The sequence below is a fragment of the Monodelphis domestica genome, chromosome 1 (assembly GCF_027887165.1).
Source record: "Monodelphis domestica isolate mMonDom1 chromosome 1, mMonDom1.pri, whole genome shotgun sequence".
NCBI classification, from domain to species: domain Eukaryota; kingdom Metazoa; phylum Chordata; class Mammalia; order Didelphimorphia; family Didelphidae; genus Monodelphis; species Monodelphis domestica.
In genome coordinates this window covers 414,754,389-414,773,722 of record NC_077227.1, presented here as the reverse complement: position 1 = coordinate 414,773,722, position 19,334 = coordinate 414,754,389, and the positions used below count along the sequence as shown (strand labels likewise).

The 19,334-nt window shown below is 36.8% G+C and overlaps 1 protein-coding gene across 9 annotated transcripts in view; it reads left to right on the top strand.

Annotated features, from left to right (window-relative positions):
- ASTN2 (astrotactin 2) overlaps positions 1-19,334 on the top strand; it is a 1,150,327-nt gene that overhangs the window by 623,330 nt on the left and 507,663 nt on the right. For all 9 annotated transcript variants that reach the window (XM_007474538.3, XM_007474537.3, XM_007474541.3 and 6 more), the window contains one exon: positions 18,445-18,611. In XM_007474538.3, coding sequence (XP_007474600.2) covers positions 18,445-18,611 — 167 coding nt within the window. The remainder of the gene's footprint in view (positions 1-18,444; positions 18,612-19,334) is intronic.

The following is a 19,334-nucleotide window of genomic DNA, read 5'->3' as shown; positions in this document are numbered from 1 at the left end:
TACTAGAACCCAGGTTTCTCAACTTTCTGGTTCATTTTTCCTCAGATTGCATTACTTATTATGTGTTCTCATGACATTCATAGCCTTACAAATATTACAAAAATTGTATTGTCATTTCATTGGAAAATCATTGCCCCTTTCCTATGTCTTCAACTCCTTTCCTTATTTCCTTAATACCCAAAGCCCTGTGAGCCTTGGCTCACATGCATAGACATTTTGAGGAGTATTCTGACTTGCCAAAAAAATTGCAAAAGATTCCTTTGAAGCAAAAATAAGAGTAGTGAGATAGCCAATGCCAACACTTAAGATCTTGAAATTTTCAAGCTTTAGAAGAAGAAAATTACAAGGTTTTAATAAGATTTCCAACTTGAGTTCAAAATGTTACTACTAAATTATGCTTCTTTGTCAGGCTTGTGATATCTATCTATCTATCAGTTAATCTATATAGTCTATTATAATCTATACAATGCTCTGATGACAATATATCTTCTATTTCTACTTTTTTATCTTTATTTGAATGTTCTCCTTCATACCTTCCCCTTATTCCTGGGTTTACTCACATGATTATAAATTAATTGACTTGTGAATCAAGTAATTGTCATTTTAATTTCTAGCATCACCAGTGTCACAGCTTCTTTCCAAAATATTTAAATTCATGGAGACCCAGATCTTGGAGGCTGGTCCTAAGGTGGGGAAGTTTCTTTCTAAGTTCATTGATTCCAATCTCTATGGGGGCAGGAAAATCTTCTAAAGTAAGCTTAGGTATAACTTGTGTTTAAATTACCCCAAAAGTGAGTAGCCATATCCCTATTCCTACACTGATAATCATTATTCAATATAAGGATTAAGTATGGGGACAGCCTTTGTATCCTCTACCACTGCATCTACATGTGGTGCAAAGATCTCATCAAGGCTCATGAATTAAAACAGAAAAATAAAGAACTCTAATGGCCACCATCCCACCAAATGAGGATAAAGACACTTTGAGATTGCTTAATAGATATTTTTCATTTGCCTCCTACCAAAGCATCCAAGCCATTTATAGCACTCAAAGGTTGGCAAAACCTAGTTCTCCTGGTTTTTCATTATGTAGTTTTGGTCTTATGCCTACAGGGAAATCTTTTTTCCTCTCCTAAGAAGCAGCTGTTAAGGAAATCTTTTGTGAAGCTCATGCCCAATTCTCAAATTCAAGAACTCTTGATTTATTGGGAAATCCAGGTTTTAAAAACACTAGAATTCAGGATTGCCCATAGTCACCCCCAAGATTGGAAAGAAACATATTGAAGATTGTTAGCTTCCAACAGGAAGAAAAAATATATAACCAAGAACTAGACAACTAGGTTTTCTCTCTCAGGCTCTCTTAGACAAGGATGGGCTTCTCATGGAGAGGCCATGATTTGTTTCTGAAGATGTATGAGTCATGGAGGGAGAAATTTCTTCCCTTCCCTCCATTTCTCACTTTTTTTATTACACCTTATTTCAAAGCCTAAGGAGTAAAAAATGTTGGGGGTGGAGGGAGAAGATGGGGAAAAAAAACTAGTAAACTGAACATGCAGTAAGGATGATTCCTTGGACAGGACAAGATTATGTATCCCTTAGATGCCCACCTTTGAGGTAGCTCTAATCACTGAACACCAACCAGGTGAGTTCTCTGGTACTTCTCAGTATAAGGCTAGGGCACATATCTACTTTCATGAAAGGTCCATGTCTTGTAATCTCATCAAGTCAACTGGGAGGACTTGTCAAATTTATCAGTGGCTTCTCTGATCAACCTCTCTAACACTAGTTGTCTGGCTATGGGTAAATTGTCTTTTCCAATAATAAGATAACTAATGCACTTCAGGCAGCCCAAGTGAGAGAATTCTAGAGAAGTATCAGATACACAATGTAATTAGCTTTATGTGTGATCTAGTAGGATAGTCATGTGTTGTAGTGGAAACACCACTGAAAGTGTGGACCCAAGAGACTAAGAGACCAAAGCCCAGTTCTTTTGTTTTATTATCTTTGTGGCCCTTGACAAGTCCTTTCAAAACTCTAAACTTTGGATTCCTGACATTGCTCAACTCAGGAATTCAACTGGAATCAAAACCCAGGTCTTTTCCTCCATCCTGATCCTGTTCTCTTTCTTTCTCTTATAAAAGAGTGAATAACTACAGAATCTCAGGCATCTAAGGAATTATTTGCAGTGAGGACTTTTGAAATATCCCTTGTATCCCACCTTTACCTTCTCTACCTATTGTAAGGGCATCCCTGGGATCATAAGATGTTGGATTTGAAAGATCTTAGCAATTATCTCTGCTAAGTCTTTATTTTACAGATGAAGAGACTATGATCCCAAGAGACTTGTCCAAGGTCGCACTGGAGGTCAGTGACAGATTCATTTCCAATTCTTTTGACTCTAAATCCTGTGTTCTTTCTACTCTGTATTTCTGTCTTCTCTCCCAAACTACAAAAGAAGTTTGGAAGTACCCATTCTATCCCCAAGACTACTCATAGTTATCCTTTAGAAAGTGAAAATTCATGAAATTATAGATTTGGAGCTGAAAGGAATCTTAGAGTTTATATTGTCCAACCCCTTCATTTTATAGATGAGAAAAATGAGGCAGAGAGAATTTTAGTGACTTGCATATCTAATAAGTGTTCAAGTCAGGATTTGAGTTGGAGATTTGACACCAAGAAATGTATCTGGATGTTCAATGGTGGCAAGTTAATATATTAAACTTTCTGCTTTCTGTGTTTTTGATTTTGTGTTTTAAATTCACGGTGTTTTGTTTCCTGGAATGGTTACTTCTTTTCCTTGGCTTCTTAGCACCCATACATATACTTATATATGTTTCCCCAGCTAGTTCAGAAGTAATGCTAGATTTGTCAAGGGCATAGTTCAAAATGTTATTTGATCTTGTGCAAGGCAATAAGTTTATTTTGTTTTTCTTTCTTCATTGAGTGGCAATTTAATGATGAAGAAAGAGTGGTAGGTCTAAAGACAGAAAATACTTAAGTTAGAATCCAAATTCCCACTTTAATGGCCATGTGACGTGGACCAGGCATTTGACCCTCTGACCCTAAGTCTTTTTCCTCTGTAAAATGAGAACATTAAATATTAGATTATATGTTATAGGGCTACTGTGAAAAAATGCTTTTTAAATATCAAGGGATTATAGAAATATGTTATAATAATAGTTCTTCTTCTTATTATTATTATTATTATTATTTTACTTGTTCCTCTAAGAAACACCATGAATTTGTCCAAGAATTTTAAATGGGTTAATTTGGAGAAGAAGAAAAATAAATTTGATATGTTGAGACTCTGTGAATTTAAGGAAAGTAAACAATGGGAAATTTCACAATGTTCATGTTAACTTTTCCCTCCAGTTTTCAAATGTTATAGAGACACAAAGGCCCATGAGATAGTGGGTAGAAGAAATGAAGCCTCCATACTGTGGGACTAGGCAACGTAAAGTTGCCCTAAAAGTTCTTCTGCTTAAGATAATAATCTGGAATCCTCTATGTGTGGTCATACCAAATCCTACATACATACATACATACTGTCCACACTTTCTATTCTTACATCCAGGAAGACAATGGCTTCACAGTCTTGATATGTAAAGTGGGGTAAATGATGTTCTCATTGTCTGTAGTTATATTTTGAGGGACCTGCCTTGTAAACTTTTTAAAAAATATCTATAAAAACAAGAATAGATATTGTGTCATATTCCTTATTTCTTTAGCCAATTCTCTAAGATAAGAAGCGAATAATGAATACTGATCTGAATCTATGGAAGAAGTTTCCACATTGGAAGTTACCCATATTAGTGAACTCTTAGATCTGGATGAAAAACCTGACATTTATAAAGTGCTTTAAAGTTTACAAAATGATACTGATAGATAAATGTGCATATATATATGTACATATATAAAGTGGTATGTACATGTATACATTTAATCTCATTTAATACTGATTATATCCTGTTACTATAGGTATTATTAACCCCATTTTTTCAGGTAAAAAGACTAAGGCTGAGAGTGGTTAAGTGATTTGTCCAGGATTATATAGCTATTGTCAGGCTTGATGCCCATGTCTTTCTGAAACCAAATCTTACATTCCACTGTGCCATGTTGTCTCCAAGGCAGAAAGAGTCATTATGGAGAATGGTAAATATCAACTATAGGGAGAGCTGGCATGATTTAAATGGCAAGGCTTCATGAGCCCAGCTGACTCCCCTCTTCACCAGCTACCCTGTAACTTTGCCTGAAATTCCTAGCTTAAGGGTAATTTCCAAAGGTCCTTCCTTCATAAGGAAACTGATTGAATGACATAAAAGATATTGAGATCAGAGATGATTATCTGTAGACTTTTTATGGAATGGCAGAGGACAATAGATGAATAGTATGAGTGCTTCACTGTTGCCCATGAAATATTAAAAGAACCCAAAAGTAACCACTAGATTTCTGCATTGAGGATCAATCATGGGGAAACATGGAAAAGAGCAACAGGCTGAGAGGGCATGGATAGCTGCCAGTCTGTATCAGGAGAGGGAAAATGCACATCAATGATCACATAGATCCAGGAATATTTATAAAAGCAGCCCAATACCTGTCATGATTATGTAGAAGAGAGTCTGGCTCTGGCAGGATTCAGTTTTTTCTTTCATTCTGTTCCTTCCAGGCTTAGAATGTGAGTTAGAAGGAGAAGAGATCTCAAAGCTCATCTAGTCATACCTGTACTTACTATAGAATATCTTCTACAACGTCCCTGGCAAGTGTTTTTTTTTTTTCCCAGCCATTGCTTGAAAGCTTCCTACATGGGGAACTCATTAGATTTTAGAAAATTTTCACTTAGTAGATCCCCCCGCTTAGATTGAACCAAAATCTGCCTCCTTTCTACTCCCTGTCTCCAACTCTTCATTGCTCTTAGTTCTGTTCTCTGGGACAAATCTGGGTCAAGCAAAGCAAGTCTAATCCCTTCATACCTGGTTATGCCAGTCTATTATTGTCATAAATCTTCAAGGGTTCTGTTTTACCTCGCAGGTAAAATTCAGACTATCCTGCCTGGAATCCAAGATCCCCTATGAGAGTGGTGAATGTTATTTTTCCAGATTTATTCCAAATTAATAATCTGTACTTTCCTCCCACAGGAACACTGTCTCTCTTCTCAAACTGTTCCTGACTCTATCTCTTTCTGTCTCTGTTCCTTTGACTCCATCTCTCTGGACATCTCTATCTGCCTTTCTCTCTGTTTCTCTCTCAGTTTCTTTGTCTGTCTCTGTCTTTCTCTTCATTTCTTTGGTCTTGTGGTTCAATATACATGGAATACCAGTTCTCTCTTTTCTTGGTTTATTCTTACTATGTGTAACACACCACCTTGAAGCTTTCTCTGATCCCTGAGATTGTAAAGAACTTTTCCCTCTCCAAACTCACACAAAACTCTCCTATATCTTTTGAATGCACAAATGATGAAATGTCAGTTTTAATATTTCTCTCTGCTGGGATTTTATCCTCATACCAGATTGAAAGCTCTATGAGAGCCAGAATTATGTCTATTTCAACTTTGTCTCTCTCCCAGTGCCTTCCCCAGTGCTCTGCTTATTCTAAGACCTCAATATATACTTGCTGTATTTGTATTTGAATGCACAGAATGCAATATTTGTTGCATTATAGTGGAGTGGGTGAAGGCAGACCAAGAATGACAGCAATAACTGAGGACAAACTTCAATTTCATTTAATAAAAAATCATTTTAGAGTTTTGTCTAGGACTGTTTCTGTACACACCACACACACACACACACACACACACACACACACACACACATTTTAAAAAAATCATAGTAACCTCTCAAAGCCTCAGTTTGCCTATCTGTAAAATGAGAGGGTTGAATGAAATGACCTCCACCTCTGAGTTCCTTTCCTGTCGTACTTCTATGATTCTATGAGTTTTGCCTCTCTTTCATATCTCCCTGAGCCCTTCAACTACCAGGACTTTCCCCATCCCAGTGAACCCCAGCAAGTCCAAAACACAGCTACATCTGTCACCATTTGGGGTGGGTCCTTTCTTTTTCTTTTAAATTGCTTTCTGTGGCAAAAAATAAAATATGTAAACCACCCCAAATTACACTTGACATAAGCTGTGTAAATATATATCCACACAAGCATATGTTCAATGGCTCTTGCTTCATGCTTTTTAGAGCCAACCAGCATATAAAATCATTTCTGATGCATGGTTCTGATCAGCAGGAGTGAGTTGCAGTGAGTGCATGACTGCAGCCACAGCAGTGCAAATTGTGTTTTTACTTACAAAGGACGGGGAATACAATGGGATGCAGCCTGTTTAACACGTCTGACAGGCTTTGCTCAAATTTCTCCAGCCTGGACATACAAGACAATGTCCAGGCCCTTCTCACTGGCCATTATTGACTTGAAACATTTAAGTTGCACCTTTGGTTCCCCTTTTGAAAGCCAAGCACCTCATCTAATTACTAGAGCCTGCTGCATGAGCATCAGATGCTTCCTAGCCACCGGCCAAGTAGCATGCAAGTTTTTATCAAAGGATTTAGCTATTAAAAGGCTCTTAGAAATCATATAATCCCCTTTGTTTCACTGATGAGGAAACAACTGTAGAGAAAGCAGATAACTTCACCAAGATCATATGGGGAGGGTCTATCAGAGTTAAGATTTGATCCCAGGTCCTCAGATTTCAATTCTGGTATTCTCACCAATCTCTGACATAGTTGTTATCTAAGACTGAAGATGGGAGAGAAAAACTATAAGTAAAATGCAAAGAGCATTGAACTGTCTGTCTGCTTTCCGTCAGATTCCAAGCCTAGTATTCAGACTGTTTACAATCTAGCTAAGAGCAACAATTATATGTACCTTAAAAGGTATGGAGAAAAGCAAGATAAATACTTTTAATTTCCTTTAGTTTTCATATGAGAAAGAAGAAAGGGTGATAAGAAATAGCAGACTGCGGTGCTTAGTCTAAAAATATTAGATCATAGACAGAAATTCCTTATGGTAAGATGATTATAGACTTTGGAGAATAGTATAAAGAAATGAGATTTCTTCTCTTGGCCCCTTACACTAAGCTTCCTGAGGGCAGAGACTGTCTTTTGCCTTGTTTTGTTCCAGAGACCCCCATAATGGGTGAAAATCCATGAAGTGGCAGGTTTACTATTTATGTATATTTTAAGGCTTTATAAACCCTTCCCAATTTCCTATAAACCTTTTCCACACTCTTATTAACCTACAATCACTGAGCCAATTAGTGTCCAGGATTAGAAATGCAGCACTGTGGTTGGTGGCCTTTCATGCCATCAGCCAAAAGTGTGCTACAATACAGAATTAGATATATATTTTTTTAAAAACCCACAATACAGTGAAGCCTCCATCAGTGAACCCCTAAATAGCTAGGGGTAACTGTACCTAGCCCAGAGTAGGCCTTTAATTAATGTTGATTGATTAATTGATTGCTCCTGTTCCTGACTGGCCAGAACATGGTATAAGTAAGCAATGGATCAAAATATTCTACATTTATTGACTTACAAAGAGCTGAAAAGAATATTAAAGATCTTCATTTTGCAAAAGTAGACACTAAGGAGTGAGGGTTTAAGGTGACAAATTCATTATTAGAACTGTGATCTCCTAACTTAGTCCTGTACTTCACTGAGCAATAAAAAATAAATAGAAACACACATATATTTCTTTCACCCATATCCTACTTTAGTACATTGTTGTGACAGATGGCTCCAAGTTCCTAAAAGTTACAATAAAACAAGGTCACTGGCAAATCATGCCATGATTAGAAGGCTTGCCACCTTGGGGGTGGGAGGGAAGTCCACCAACTGTCTCCCTGTTTTCTGAGTACTTGAGACAAGGTAGAACTGAAGAAGCATACCACCCCACTGGCAATGAGGGGATTTTTTTCAGGTGTAGTTATCTTGAAAAACTACCCACTAACTCACCAAAGCATGTTATCTCAAAGTTGTAAGAAAACTAGCATCTTGCCCTTTGTGTACCCCCTCCTAGCATGGTTCTCCACACTTAGTAAGCAATTAATAAATGCCTTCTAAATGAATAAATGACCTCAGAAACTACCTACTTCATCCCATGCCTAAAGGAAAACCATCTTTAGAGCATTCCCAACAAGTAATCATCTATTCTTTGATGGAAGAACTTCAGTGAGAGAGAATCCATCACTTCCTAAATAATAGCTTGGAAATTGAGTTCTGAGGGATAAGATTATTTTTTTCCATCCTTCATCCCTCCTTCCATACTCTTCTTCTTCCTTTTTCCCCTCCCTTTTTCTTATCACCTTGCAAAGTGCCTTGAATTAAATTAGGAAACATTCTCTCACATCAGTCTTCAATCTACTTCTCTTCAACTTTCACCCTTTCTATCTAGTCCTGCCTTTTCAAACCCAGCAGAATAAACCTAATCCTTCTTCTCCAAGACAGTCCTTCAGATACTTAAAGACAGCTGTCATAACCTCCAAACATCTGTTCTCCTGCATAATAAACATGCCCAAGTGCCTTCAACTGATCCTCATATAGAATGTGGCATATAAGAAAAAGTTCTGCTACTTGGATTCTGACTACATAGACTTGACTTCTGCCTCTGTTTCTTACTAATTGTGTGACCTTGTGAGACTCATTTCTTTCCTCTAGACCTCAGTTTCCATAATTGTAAAATGAGGGAGTTGGACAAGATGACCTCTGAGTTCCCTTCTAGTTTGAAATCTGTGAACTTATAACCATGAAGGGATTTAAGATTTTCCTTGATACAGGTAGCACTAATACCATATAAAAATCACAAATTGTTTGATATATTCAACGGTGGGTATATGTGTATATGCATATGTGTGTATTTATGTATAACAACCTCCCCCAACCTTGAAACTCACCAAGTACACTGCTTCTCTCTAATGGATTTATCACATATTATGTATTATAGTTGTTTTATGTGCTCAACTCCATCATGAAGACCTGTATCTCTCCTAGTGATTAAGCCAAGGCTTTGAACATAAAAAGCATTTAAGTGTTTGCCCAATGAATGAAATATAGGTGACAAGTAGCCTTCTAACTGAACAATACTGTTCACAAGTTGGAGACTAATAACAGGTTATTTCATACTATCATTTAACTCTTTTCTATGGTGAATCATCTATTCAACACAACTGTGATCTCCTGGAGAATGGACACAATATCCTATCCTTCTTTTACACCAGTTTACAGTTCCACCAATAGTGTATTAGTGTCCCCATTTTTCACATCCCCTCCAACCTCGATCATTTTGCCCTTTTGTCATTTTGGCCAGTCTAATAGATAAGACATCTCATTGTTTCTAACATCCAACTGAGCACACTTAAAATGTATATGAAAAATATTCCATGAAGTTATCTAATCATAAGAAACAGAGAAACAGTCCTACTAGTTTCTAGTGTAATCTAGGCAGAGCCTGCCAGACTGTCTTTCCCAGCAGAGCCAATGACCATTATTTATTTCAAGGTCTGGTTAATGGCCTCTCCTGTGTTAATTCTGGCATATTTCCATCAGAGGTGTGTGACCCCAGATGGGCCAGGAACTGGCCTGGAGGTGCTTATCTTGGCAGGGCTACCATCCGAGCTGCCTATTGATTTCCAGAGTCATTTTTCAGAAAATGGCCCCTCCTGTATGTCACTGCCATGGCAGATCACAAATTGAACTGCAGTTGAATTGACGCAAGGTTGATTAAAACTCACTGTAATTATGGGCTTGAGGCTACCCTGGCCATACAAATCAATGCTGGAATAACTGATGGGGACCAGGAAAAGAACTCCAAGTGTTTGACAGCTGCAGAGTGGGAGTGGAGGAGGGGCCCCTTCCCTGCCCATACACAAGGGTCCTGTATCAGAGATCAATGTCAGCTACATGAGCAGGGTATCAAGTGAGAGAAAGGGTAAACAGAGCCACTGCATCTTTAACTGCACCTGCCATATATTCTTTCTCTTGCTGTCATCTCTGAATTCGACTATTGAGAACAATATCCCTGCTACCCGAGTTATACCAAGAATAACAGCAATAATAACTAACTTTTCAGTCGTGCTTCAAGGTTCAAAAATCAAATTCAAAGAATTCCATGTGATCAATACTTGTATAAGATTAAAATTAATATCCAATAACTCTAAGTATTATATTTTATAAGGTTTATTAATAAAAAAAAGTAGAAATGAAACAAACTAACATAAGAAAGGAAATAAACTAAAATAAATAAAAAATAAAATCATGTGTATAGATTCTCCTACCTGGCATAAAGCCAGCTTTCCCAGCTGCCTTCATGGGAAAAGAGATTAAAAGACAGGGCTACATCAAAATATATCATCCTTACCTAAGAATGTAGGTAAACAGGTAAATAGGGTCCTGAGATTTATTGTCCTGGGAAGCAAAATTCTAATTATAGACCTGGAAAAAATACTTTAGAAGATTTGATTCAGACTCGGAGAGGGTAAGGGACTTTATCAAGGTCACAAAGTAGTAAGCATACCTAAGACTCAATCCTAGATTCTCTGACTGAAAATTCTTACTTTTTTTCACTAAAGCAAAAGACATGCAAAAAGAGCTATGAGACCCATTTTATACACCCATTTTTAAAATGTTTAATTAATTTTTGATGTTTCATAACTTTAATAGAAAACCCTAACTATTCTGTACAAATTGAAAACACTGTAGTCTATTATTAAGTTACAAATGTGTATTGTGGAAGGTAAGGCTGAACACTGTCTACAATTATGCTCACAGTGTTGATACATACATACATACATATATATATTTATATATATATATATATATATATATATATATATATACTCAATGACTAGATATAAAGTAACTTGCTCTTGGCTTCAGAGATAGCAAAGTTCAGAGTTGGATTTCAAAGAATCACATAAATATAAAATTTTGGTGTTGAAAGTTACCTATCTGACTATCGTCTCCAAACTGTATCTACAAAGGCATCTCCAGAAGAGCATATTGGACAAGAAGTCTTTTATTTTCTGCTTAAAGCTTTCCAATTAGAGGGCACTCACTTTTGAATGGCTCCTTCAGGACATTTTTCTTAAGAACCAAATCTACATTTACCTCCTTGTGTCTTCTGTCTATTCCTCTTGATTCTGCCCTCTGAGGCCAAACTAAATAAAAAAAAATAATAATATACTTCTTTTGCATACAGATGTTCTTCAGACACTTAAAATCCACTAAAACTCTCAGAGCCTTTTTTGACAAGCTGCTATCTAAACATGCCTGTCTCATTTTATATTTTGGAAATTATTTTTAACCAAAATGTAAAACAACACATAATCTATTGAATTTAATTTTCTTGTATTCAGCCCAATGTTCTAGCCTGTCAAGATCTTTTTAGTTCTTGCCTCTGTCACCCAGTCAGCTAATTATCGCTCCCAGCTTTGTGTCTTCTACACATTTTATAAGAATGTCATCTATGTTTTTATTCACGTGATTTCACTGATAAAAGTGATCATAAGTTTAGGGCTATATACCAAACCTTGGAGTACTGCCAAATTGACATGGAGCCATTAATGACTTTTTAAAAAATATGATCTTTTAACTCTTTCCAAATCCAATTTGTTAAATTATTGTTTAGGCTATATCTTTTTATAAGAATAGGGGAATAGGAGATATGGTTTGGATCTTAGAATTCATTAGTGTGGAGACTTTCTAGATGAAGTATAGTTTGGTGTAGTTTGGTACCTTCTCATCAACTTACATTCACAGAGTTCTCTACATCCCTGAGAGGAAAAGTAATCTTCCCAAGATACTCAGCCAGGAAGTATCAGAGTCAAGCTTAAATCCAGATCCTCTAAACCCTGAGATCATCTCTTCTCATCATTATGCCACACAGTCTCTATTTCACAAAAAAAGAGTAAAATCAGTCAATAATTAATAAACATTTATGTGCCTACCATGTACCGGGCACCGTGCTAATCAAATTCAAGCCTGCTTATTCCAACTCTTTCTACTGAACCAAGCTGCCCGTTCATTTATCCTAGGATCCCGTCTCTGCTAGAGCCACCAAAGGGACAGGGTAGTTATGTTCCTTAATGTCAACATTAAAGGTTAGGGCTTTCCCTGAATCATCTATTATGGAGCTGTCATTCAGAAAATTACTGGAACCTTCTGGGATTCTGCATAATGAATTGAGAGACCACATAGTGTGTTTAGGGGAAAGTGCCCTGAATTTGGAAATCTGAGGATCTGCATTCAAATTCTGTATCTTCCCATTGCCCCCTGCTGACCTTGAGTAATCACTTCTCTGTAGGGCTCCATTTCACTATAGGTAAAATGAGAGGATAGAATTCCAGCCCTGAATCTGTGTTCTTGTAGACCCCTTATTTACTCTCTGCTATGAGAAGTAGCCTGGCTTTTTATTTATCTCTAATTCTTCCCTCTTTATCTACATAGAAGACCCTTTGCAGGGTTATAAACTCAATATCAGAATGCTGGATTTGAATCTTGATGTCTTTTAGGGATTTTGTGAACCATCCTCATGCTCTTAGTGACTTTATCTTCCTTTTCAACCTTGTCTTTCCACACTGAAGAGGTCTCATCCTTATGGCTGGCAGGCCTTTTTCATCCCCTGCAAGAACTTGAGTGAAGTCCCATTGAGTACCCATGAGCTGACCAGCTATATACAAGAACAGCTTTGCCATTCAAACATGGATAGAATCAGCATTCTGTAATAGAGGGAGCACTAGCTAAGAAGCCAGGAGACTCTCTGGGTCCAAGTCTTGGCTTTTCCACTAGGTAAATGGTACTTCCTGACATTGATCAAGTCCTTCCCCTCTCTGGACCTTCCTTTCTACATCTGCCCAATGATGCAATGCCCTTATATGTCTAAGAACCCAGGGAATCTTGAAACCTTACCTTATAAATATGCTACCCTTATCTCTGCCCCAAAGATCATGTAACATCCATCCAGGGTACAATTTGATTTCAAAATAATGTTTACTACTCACTCCCCATGACCCCAAATCATTAAACTATTCAGCATGGGTCCTGGGATTTGTTTTAAAAGTCCTTTTAGAAAGCCTAGTCACTCCCACTGATTTACTGAAGTCTGATTGCCACTAAAGAAACACCTTATTTTCCTCTCCTATCCCATTTCCATTGTCAGAAACTAGACCATCTTCTCTTTTGTACATTTCCTTTTGTGCATCCGGTTCACACCTTCCCTCCCCTCCTATATCTCCCACCCCTCCAAAGTCGAAATTTGTGTTCTGGTCCCTTTGGTGGCTGCTGAGTTTTTTTCCTAAGTAGCCAATTCTAATAAAGTCAGGTTAGGCTCTGCTGCTTACAGCCTCCACCGGGAGCCCTCACCAGCTCATTCAGGCCAATGAAAAAGTTGTTGAGGTTTTCCCCATTGTTACTGCTGTTATCCTTGTCTCCTCTCTTTTCTAATTTCCTTTTCCCTATGTGGAACAGCTGGCCTTCTTGCTTGCCTTCTCAGACTGGGGGTGGGGAATGAGAAGCTGTTCTTTACAAATTTTGCACTCAAAGCAATTTGCATTCCATAATTAATGAACATCAAAATGCACAATTACAAACAGAAACAAATGGCGATGCGATGATTACATATCGGGTTAGGAAAGGAGAAAGCAAACCCAGGGGTGAGGGCAGGGGGAATGGACAGAGGCCATGGCTAAACTGGGATACTGAGGCACTTCTCTAGTCAAAGGTTACCTTTAAAGTCCCCCCTCCCAAGAAACAAGTGTTATCTATATTAAATCATAATTTGTTCACCTGAAAAAAAAAAAAGACTGACCAAACCCTTTACTTTGGCGTTTGATTCTCAGGTCTTCACTATTCCAGCCAAGTTGCCTGTGTGACTATGAGCATATAAAGTTAATTGTCTGGTCTTCCATTTCCCTGACTATAAAAAGTAGAGTTTAGAATAGACAAGGATTTTGGCAGTTTGGTGACGTCTCTAGTTGCCTTTATAATTTATAAAATAGAATATATAAGATTGCAAAGGAGAACAATTACATTGAAAAATAGCTGTTAATTTTTTTAGTTATAAAATCAAATTTAAAGACTATACTAGATTAATTCTTAGATGGTTGTTGTTCTGTAATAGTTTGTTCTCTTTTTTTTGTTTGTTTTTTAACCCTTATCTTCCATCTTAGAATCAATATTCTGTGTCAGTTCCAAGGCCAAAGAGTCTAGGCAATGGAGGTTAAGTGACTTGCCCGGGGTCACACAGCCAGGATGTGTCTGAGGTCAGATTTGAACCCAGAACCTCCTGTCTCTAGACCTGTCTCTCCATCCACTGAGCCACCCTGCTGCCCCTAATAATTTCTGAGGACTCTTTAAGCTCCAGTATTCTATGCTTTCTCAATCCATGCACTAAGGTGCCATAAGGTTCTAATATTTTATGTCCTGAGGTCTCTCCCAGCTCTAATATTCTGCAAGCCTATGTCATCAGCCAAAATGAAATGAAGGAAGTCAGGGTGCATGGGGAAGAGGAAGGGGGTTCATTGCCTTGCTGATGAAAGAGTTCTCAGGCTGATTATACATCTCATATACTTCTCATTGTCTAACAGAAAGGCAAAAGGAGCGTTTCCAGGTATTTGTCTCTCAGTGGCCTAAGTCAGACAAAATGCGCCTTCAGCCACACACTAATGGCTCAGGGACCAGGAATCCATCATGCCCCGGTGGCTTCGGTCCAGAGATGAGCCCTATAGGAGCAAGAGATCTCCTGAACTTTTATTAATATGTATGGCATTTCACTCACATAGAAAATTGATTTTCTTTTTTAAGCACCAAATGTAGCAGTTTTATAACCTTTCTTCAGCTTGACAGAGGCCATTTATAACCTGCCTTCACCAGCACCTGTGTCGGCTCCAGTCAAACTCATCCTCAGGAACTCTATAATGCATTTTTAATTGTGAGCTGTTCTGCTACGCAATTTATTTTCCAAAAGGATTGACCTTTTGGGGTTTTTTTTGTTTTCTTTGCTGTTCAAGGGCTGATGGGAAGGGGGAGGGAAGAATAGGAGTGAGGCAAGAATGAAGAGCAGAGTGAAATTTGGAAACTCTCATGGTGGATCAGGGTGGTCTAGGTATGGGTTTTAATATTCAAAGAGCCAGACCTAACTTCCTCTTAGAAGGCAGGAGAGCAGTAGGTGACATTCCATCTCTCCAAGATGTATAGGATGGATCATCCTCATAAAACCAATAATTCCCACATACAACAATTTCAAAGCATACAGGGTTCTCTAGCTCAATTCCTCTCCCTCACCACAAGCATGAAATCCATCATATAACATCCCTGACAAAGTACACCATCTTGTTGCTTTGGACATCTCTGAAATTACAGAAAATTCACTACTTCCTAAGATAATTCACTGTTTGATAGATAGGATTCAGAGGAATTCTTTATTTTCAGGAAAAAAATTACTCCCCTATAACTCAAAACTCTAGATTTCCATTCTGCTATTTAATATAATTTTCCTTATCACAGCCTTTCTGATCACAGCCTTTGACTTTTTCTATCTTTAAAAGCCTTCTGTTTTTCCATTCTTTGTTACCACTTCTTTTTATTTTTTATATGTGACATAATGTCACATACTAATATAATGCATATGATTTGTTACAAATATGCAATAAATTATAATAAACATGCTTATCAAAGCAGCAAGGTGGCTCAGTGGATAGAGACAGGCATTCAAATCTGGCCTCAGCCATTTCCTAGTTGTGTGACCCTGGGCAAGTCACTTAGCTCTAATTGCCTAGCCATTACTATTCTTCTGCCATGGAATCAATACTTAGTAAGCAAGCAATTTAAAAAATATGCATATCCAAAAGAAACAAATTCTTAAGCTAGCTATGTTAAAAAATCTATGTCATGTTCTTTTATTCCCTATTCCCTTTCCTGCTCCCCAAGAAGGCAAGTATATGATATAGGGGGTACAAATATTCCCTTTTTATCATGTTATGAAATAAGATACAAGTTGTTTGCCCTAGAGAAAAATTCTGGAGGAAATAAAGTAAAAAATGGCATGTTTCAATGTGCATTCATACTCTGTTCCTTCTATGGCAGTTGATATCCTTTTTTGTCATGAGTTACCTTGGAGTTGTCCTGGATTCTTGCCTTATTGATAATATTTAAGTCATTCACAGCTGATAGTCATACAGTATTGTTACTGTGTACAGTGTTCTTCTGGTTCTATTCACTTCACTTCATATAAGTCTTTCCAGGATTTTCTGTGATCATCTTATTTGTCATTTCTAATGACACAATAGTATTCCATTATATACAACTTATTTAGCTATTCTCCAATTGATGACATCCCTTCAATTTTCAGTTCTTTGACACCACAAAAAAAAGCTGTATTTTAGAATATATAGTTTCTTTTCCTTTGAATCACCTTAGGAAATAAACCTAATAATGACATTACTGAGTCAAAAGGTATACAACATTTTATAACTCTTTAAATGTAATTCTAGACTGCTCTCCATTAGTTCACAGTCACCAACAATGTAGGTGTCCCTATTTTTCCACATCTCCAACATTTGTCATCTTGCCCTTTTATGGTTTTAGCCAGTTTGATAGATGAGATGAGTTGTTTTGATTTGTAATTACATAAGCAATAATGAATTAGAGCATTTTTCATAGTCATTCATGGTTTTGATTTCTTTATCCATAAACTCTCTGCTCATATCTTTTGATCATGTATCAATTGAGGAACGACTCGTATTCTTATATGTTTGATAAAATTCTTTACATATCTTGGATATGAATCCTCTCTCTGAGAAACTTTCTGTAAAATTTTCCCCAAAATTATTGCTTTCCTTCTATTCTTGACATTAGTTTTTATTTGTACAAATCTTTTAAAATTTAATATATTCAAATTTATCCATTTTATATTCCACAATGCTTTCTATCTTTTGTTTCTTTATAAGATCTTCTCCTATCCATAAATCCAATAGCCAAAATTTTCCCTATTCTTCTATTTTGTTTATAATATCTCCCTTTGTATTTAGGTTATGCATCCATTTTGATCTTCAATTTGTTCAATTTCTTGGAAAAGATTTTGAGATCTTTCCCTTTCTTCTGCTCCCTCTCCCTTCACATCAACAAATATTTAAATGGTGTCTGCTATGAGATATAATACCTACTGCAATGAAAGATGAATCATATTCTCTTTTTTGGGGGGTGGGGCAAGCAAATATGGCTAAGTGACTTACCCAGGGTGACATAGCTAGGAAGTGTCTGAGACTGGATTTGAACTCATGAGGATGAGTCTTCCTGACTCCAAGTCTTGCATTTTATGCACTGTAACACCTAGCTTTCCCCAGGTCATATACTCCTAAAACAGCTATCCATTTAGATAGTTTATGCAAAGAGCCCAATTAATGGCTTAAACAACAGGACCTATGAAAGTATATAAGTAAGACAAGTCACTGTGAATTTGGTTGGTCTCGGAAGGCTTCATCAAGGAGATAGAAATGGAGTTGAAGATTTCTTCAGTTGCTTAGCATGCATACTTGGCATTTATGATGAAGATAAGTCCATATTTCATTTCTCATGCTCCATACATGTGAAAGGGGTGACTTACCTGGAAATAATTGATATACCAGCTGCACCAAACTCTATATTTGGCATGCTTATCCCTTAATTTTTTTTAAAAATAAAAGTTATTCTTTCATCCAAGAATGAGTAGATTCTGGACCTACCTTCTTCCTCATGTTGTAGAAAGCAGACCATTCATAGCAGTCCTTCTAAACCAAAAAAATAAATTGTGTTCTGAATCTACCACCTATTTAGTATGTGAATTTAAACAAGTCAATTTCTGTCCCTGAACCTCAATTTCCTCATATTTAGAATGATGAATGTCTCATCTCCATTTCTCCTCTCCATTCATTTGTACCAATTGTCTCACTTGCCTGGAATGTATTCTCACCTAAACCCTTATTCTTAAAATCTCGTGTCTTAAAAAAATTATACTCAAGAAAGTGTTTCTTACTTCATTGAGTAGCTAATGCCCTGTGCGTCACCCCCAAATTACCTTGCATTTATTTTTTATATGTTTATTTATATTATTTAGTTATCTCCCCTAATAAAATATATACTATTTGGGGACAAAGACTATTTCGTTTTTGTTATGGTATTCCATTAAGTTCCTGGCACATAGTAGGTACTTAATAAAAATTTGTCTGATCACTTGGGTAATTGTTAGGCTAGTGATATCTAAGGTTTCTTCTTTAATGTTTTATATTCTAAAGATATATCAAATTCTAATACTCAGTGCTTTAATGATCTAGTTTCTAAAATTCCTTCTAATTTTATGGTTTATATACTAATTTTTGAACTTTTTGGTTCCTTATATTTCTAATACTCAATGAAGTTATAAAGGATGCCTTCTTATGTTTGCATAATCCAATATTTTTCTTTCTTCTTACAGTGCCCAGAAGAACTGAGGCCAATGAAAGATGGTACTGGCTGTTATGACTATTCAAAAGGGATTGACTGTTCAGATGGTTTCAATGGAGGATGTGAACAGCTTTGTCTCCAGCAGACTCTACCTCTGCCCTATGATGCCTCTTCCAGCACCATCTTCATGTTCTGTGGGTAAGTGTTTTTTGCCAAGAGACAACAACCTCCATTATTGCTATAAAATAATATATTTTCTGCACAGTTATTAAATTTATCATCTTAAGCATAGTTCTGATCAAGTCCTTCCCTTGTTCAAAAAATGTTGGGGGCTCCCTAATGCCTCTAGGTTGTAAAAAAAGCCAACAACAACAAAGCTTCAGATTGTCTCTTAAAGTTTTTTATGTTCCAAATTCCAAAAAAATATTTTTTAGGTTGAGTGTACATGATTTGTCCTTACATTCCACATTTTTCCTATGTTGGTCTATATGATGTTCCTCTGCCATGACATTCCATCTCCCATTTTTGTACCATATCACGTTCATAGAATGCTCTTCCCTCCTCATCTCTACAGTGGAATACAAAGCTCTTTTCAGTGCTCTGTTCAAGTGCCACTTATTATAAGAGACCTTTTCCTATACTTCTTGTTAACACATCTTCTCTATCTATCTCCCATAAAATATTTCATATTTTTTATTTACTTGGCTGTATATATCTTGTTTGCCCCCAGAAGTCACTCTAATGCAGAACTTGTTTTATCTTTGTGTCCTTAGCCCATTCTACAAAGCCCAACATAGTAGGTGCTTAAAAATTCTTTTTAAATTGAAATTTAGGCAATATAAATGCCCTCATTTTAAATAATTTTGAAATTCACAAGTTCATAAGTAGATTTGAACTAAATTGTGGAAGACTCCAAGTTCT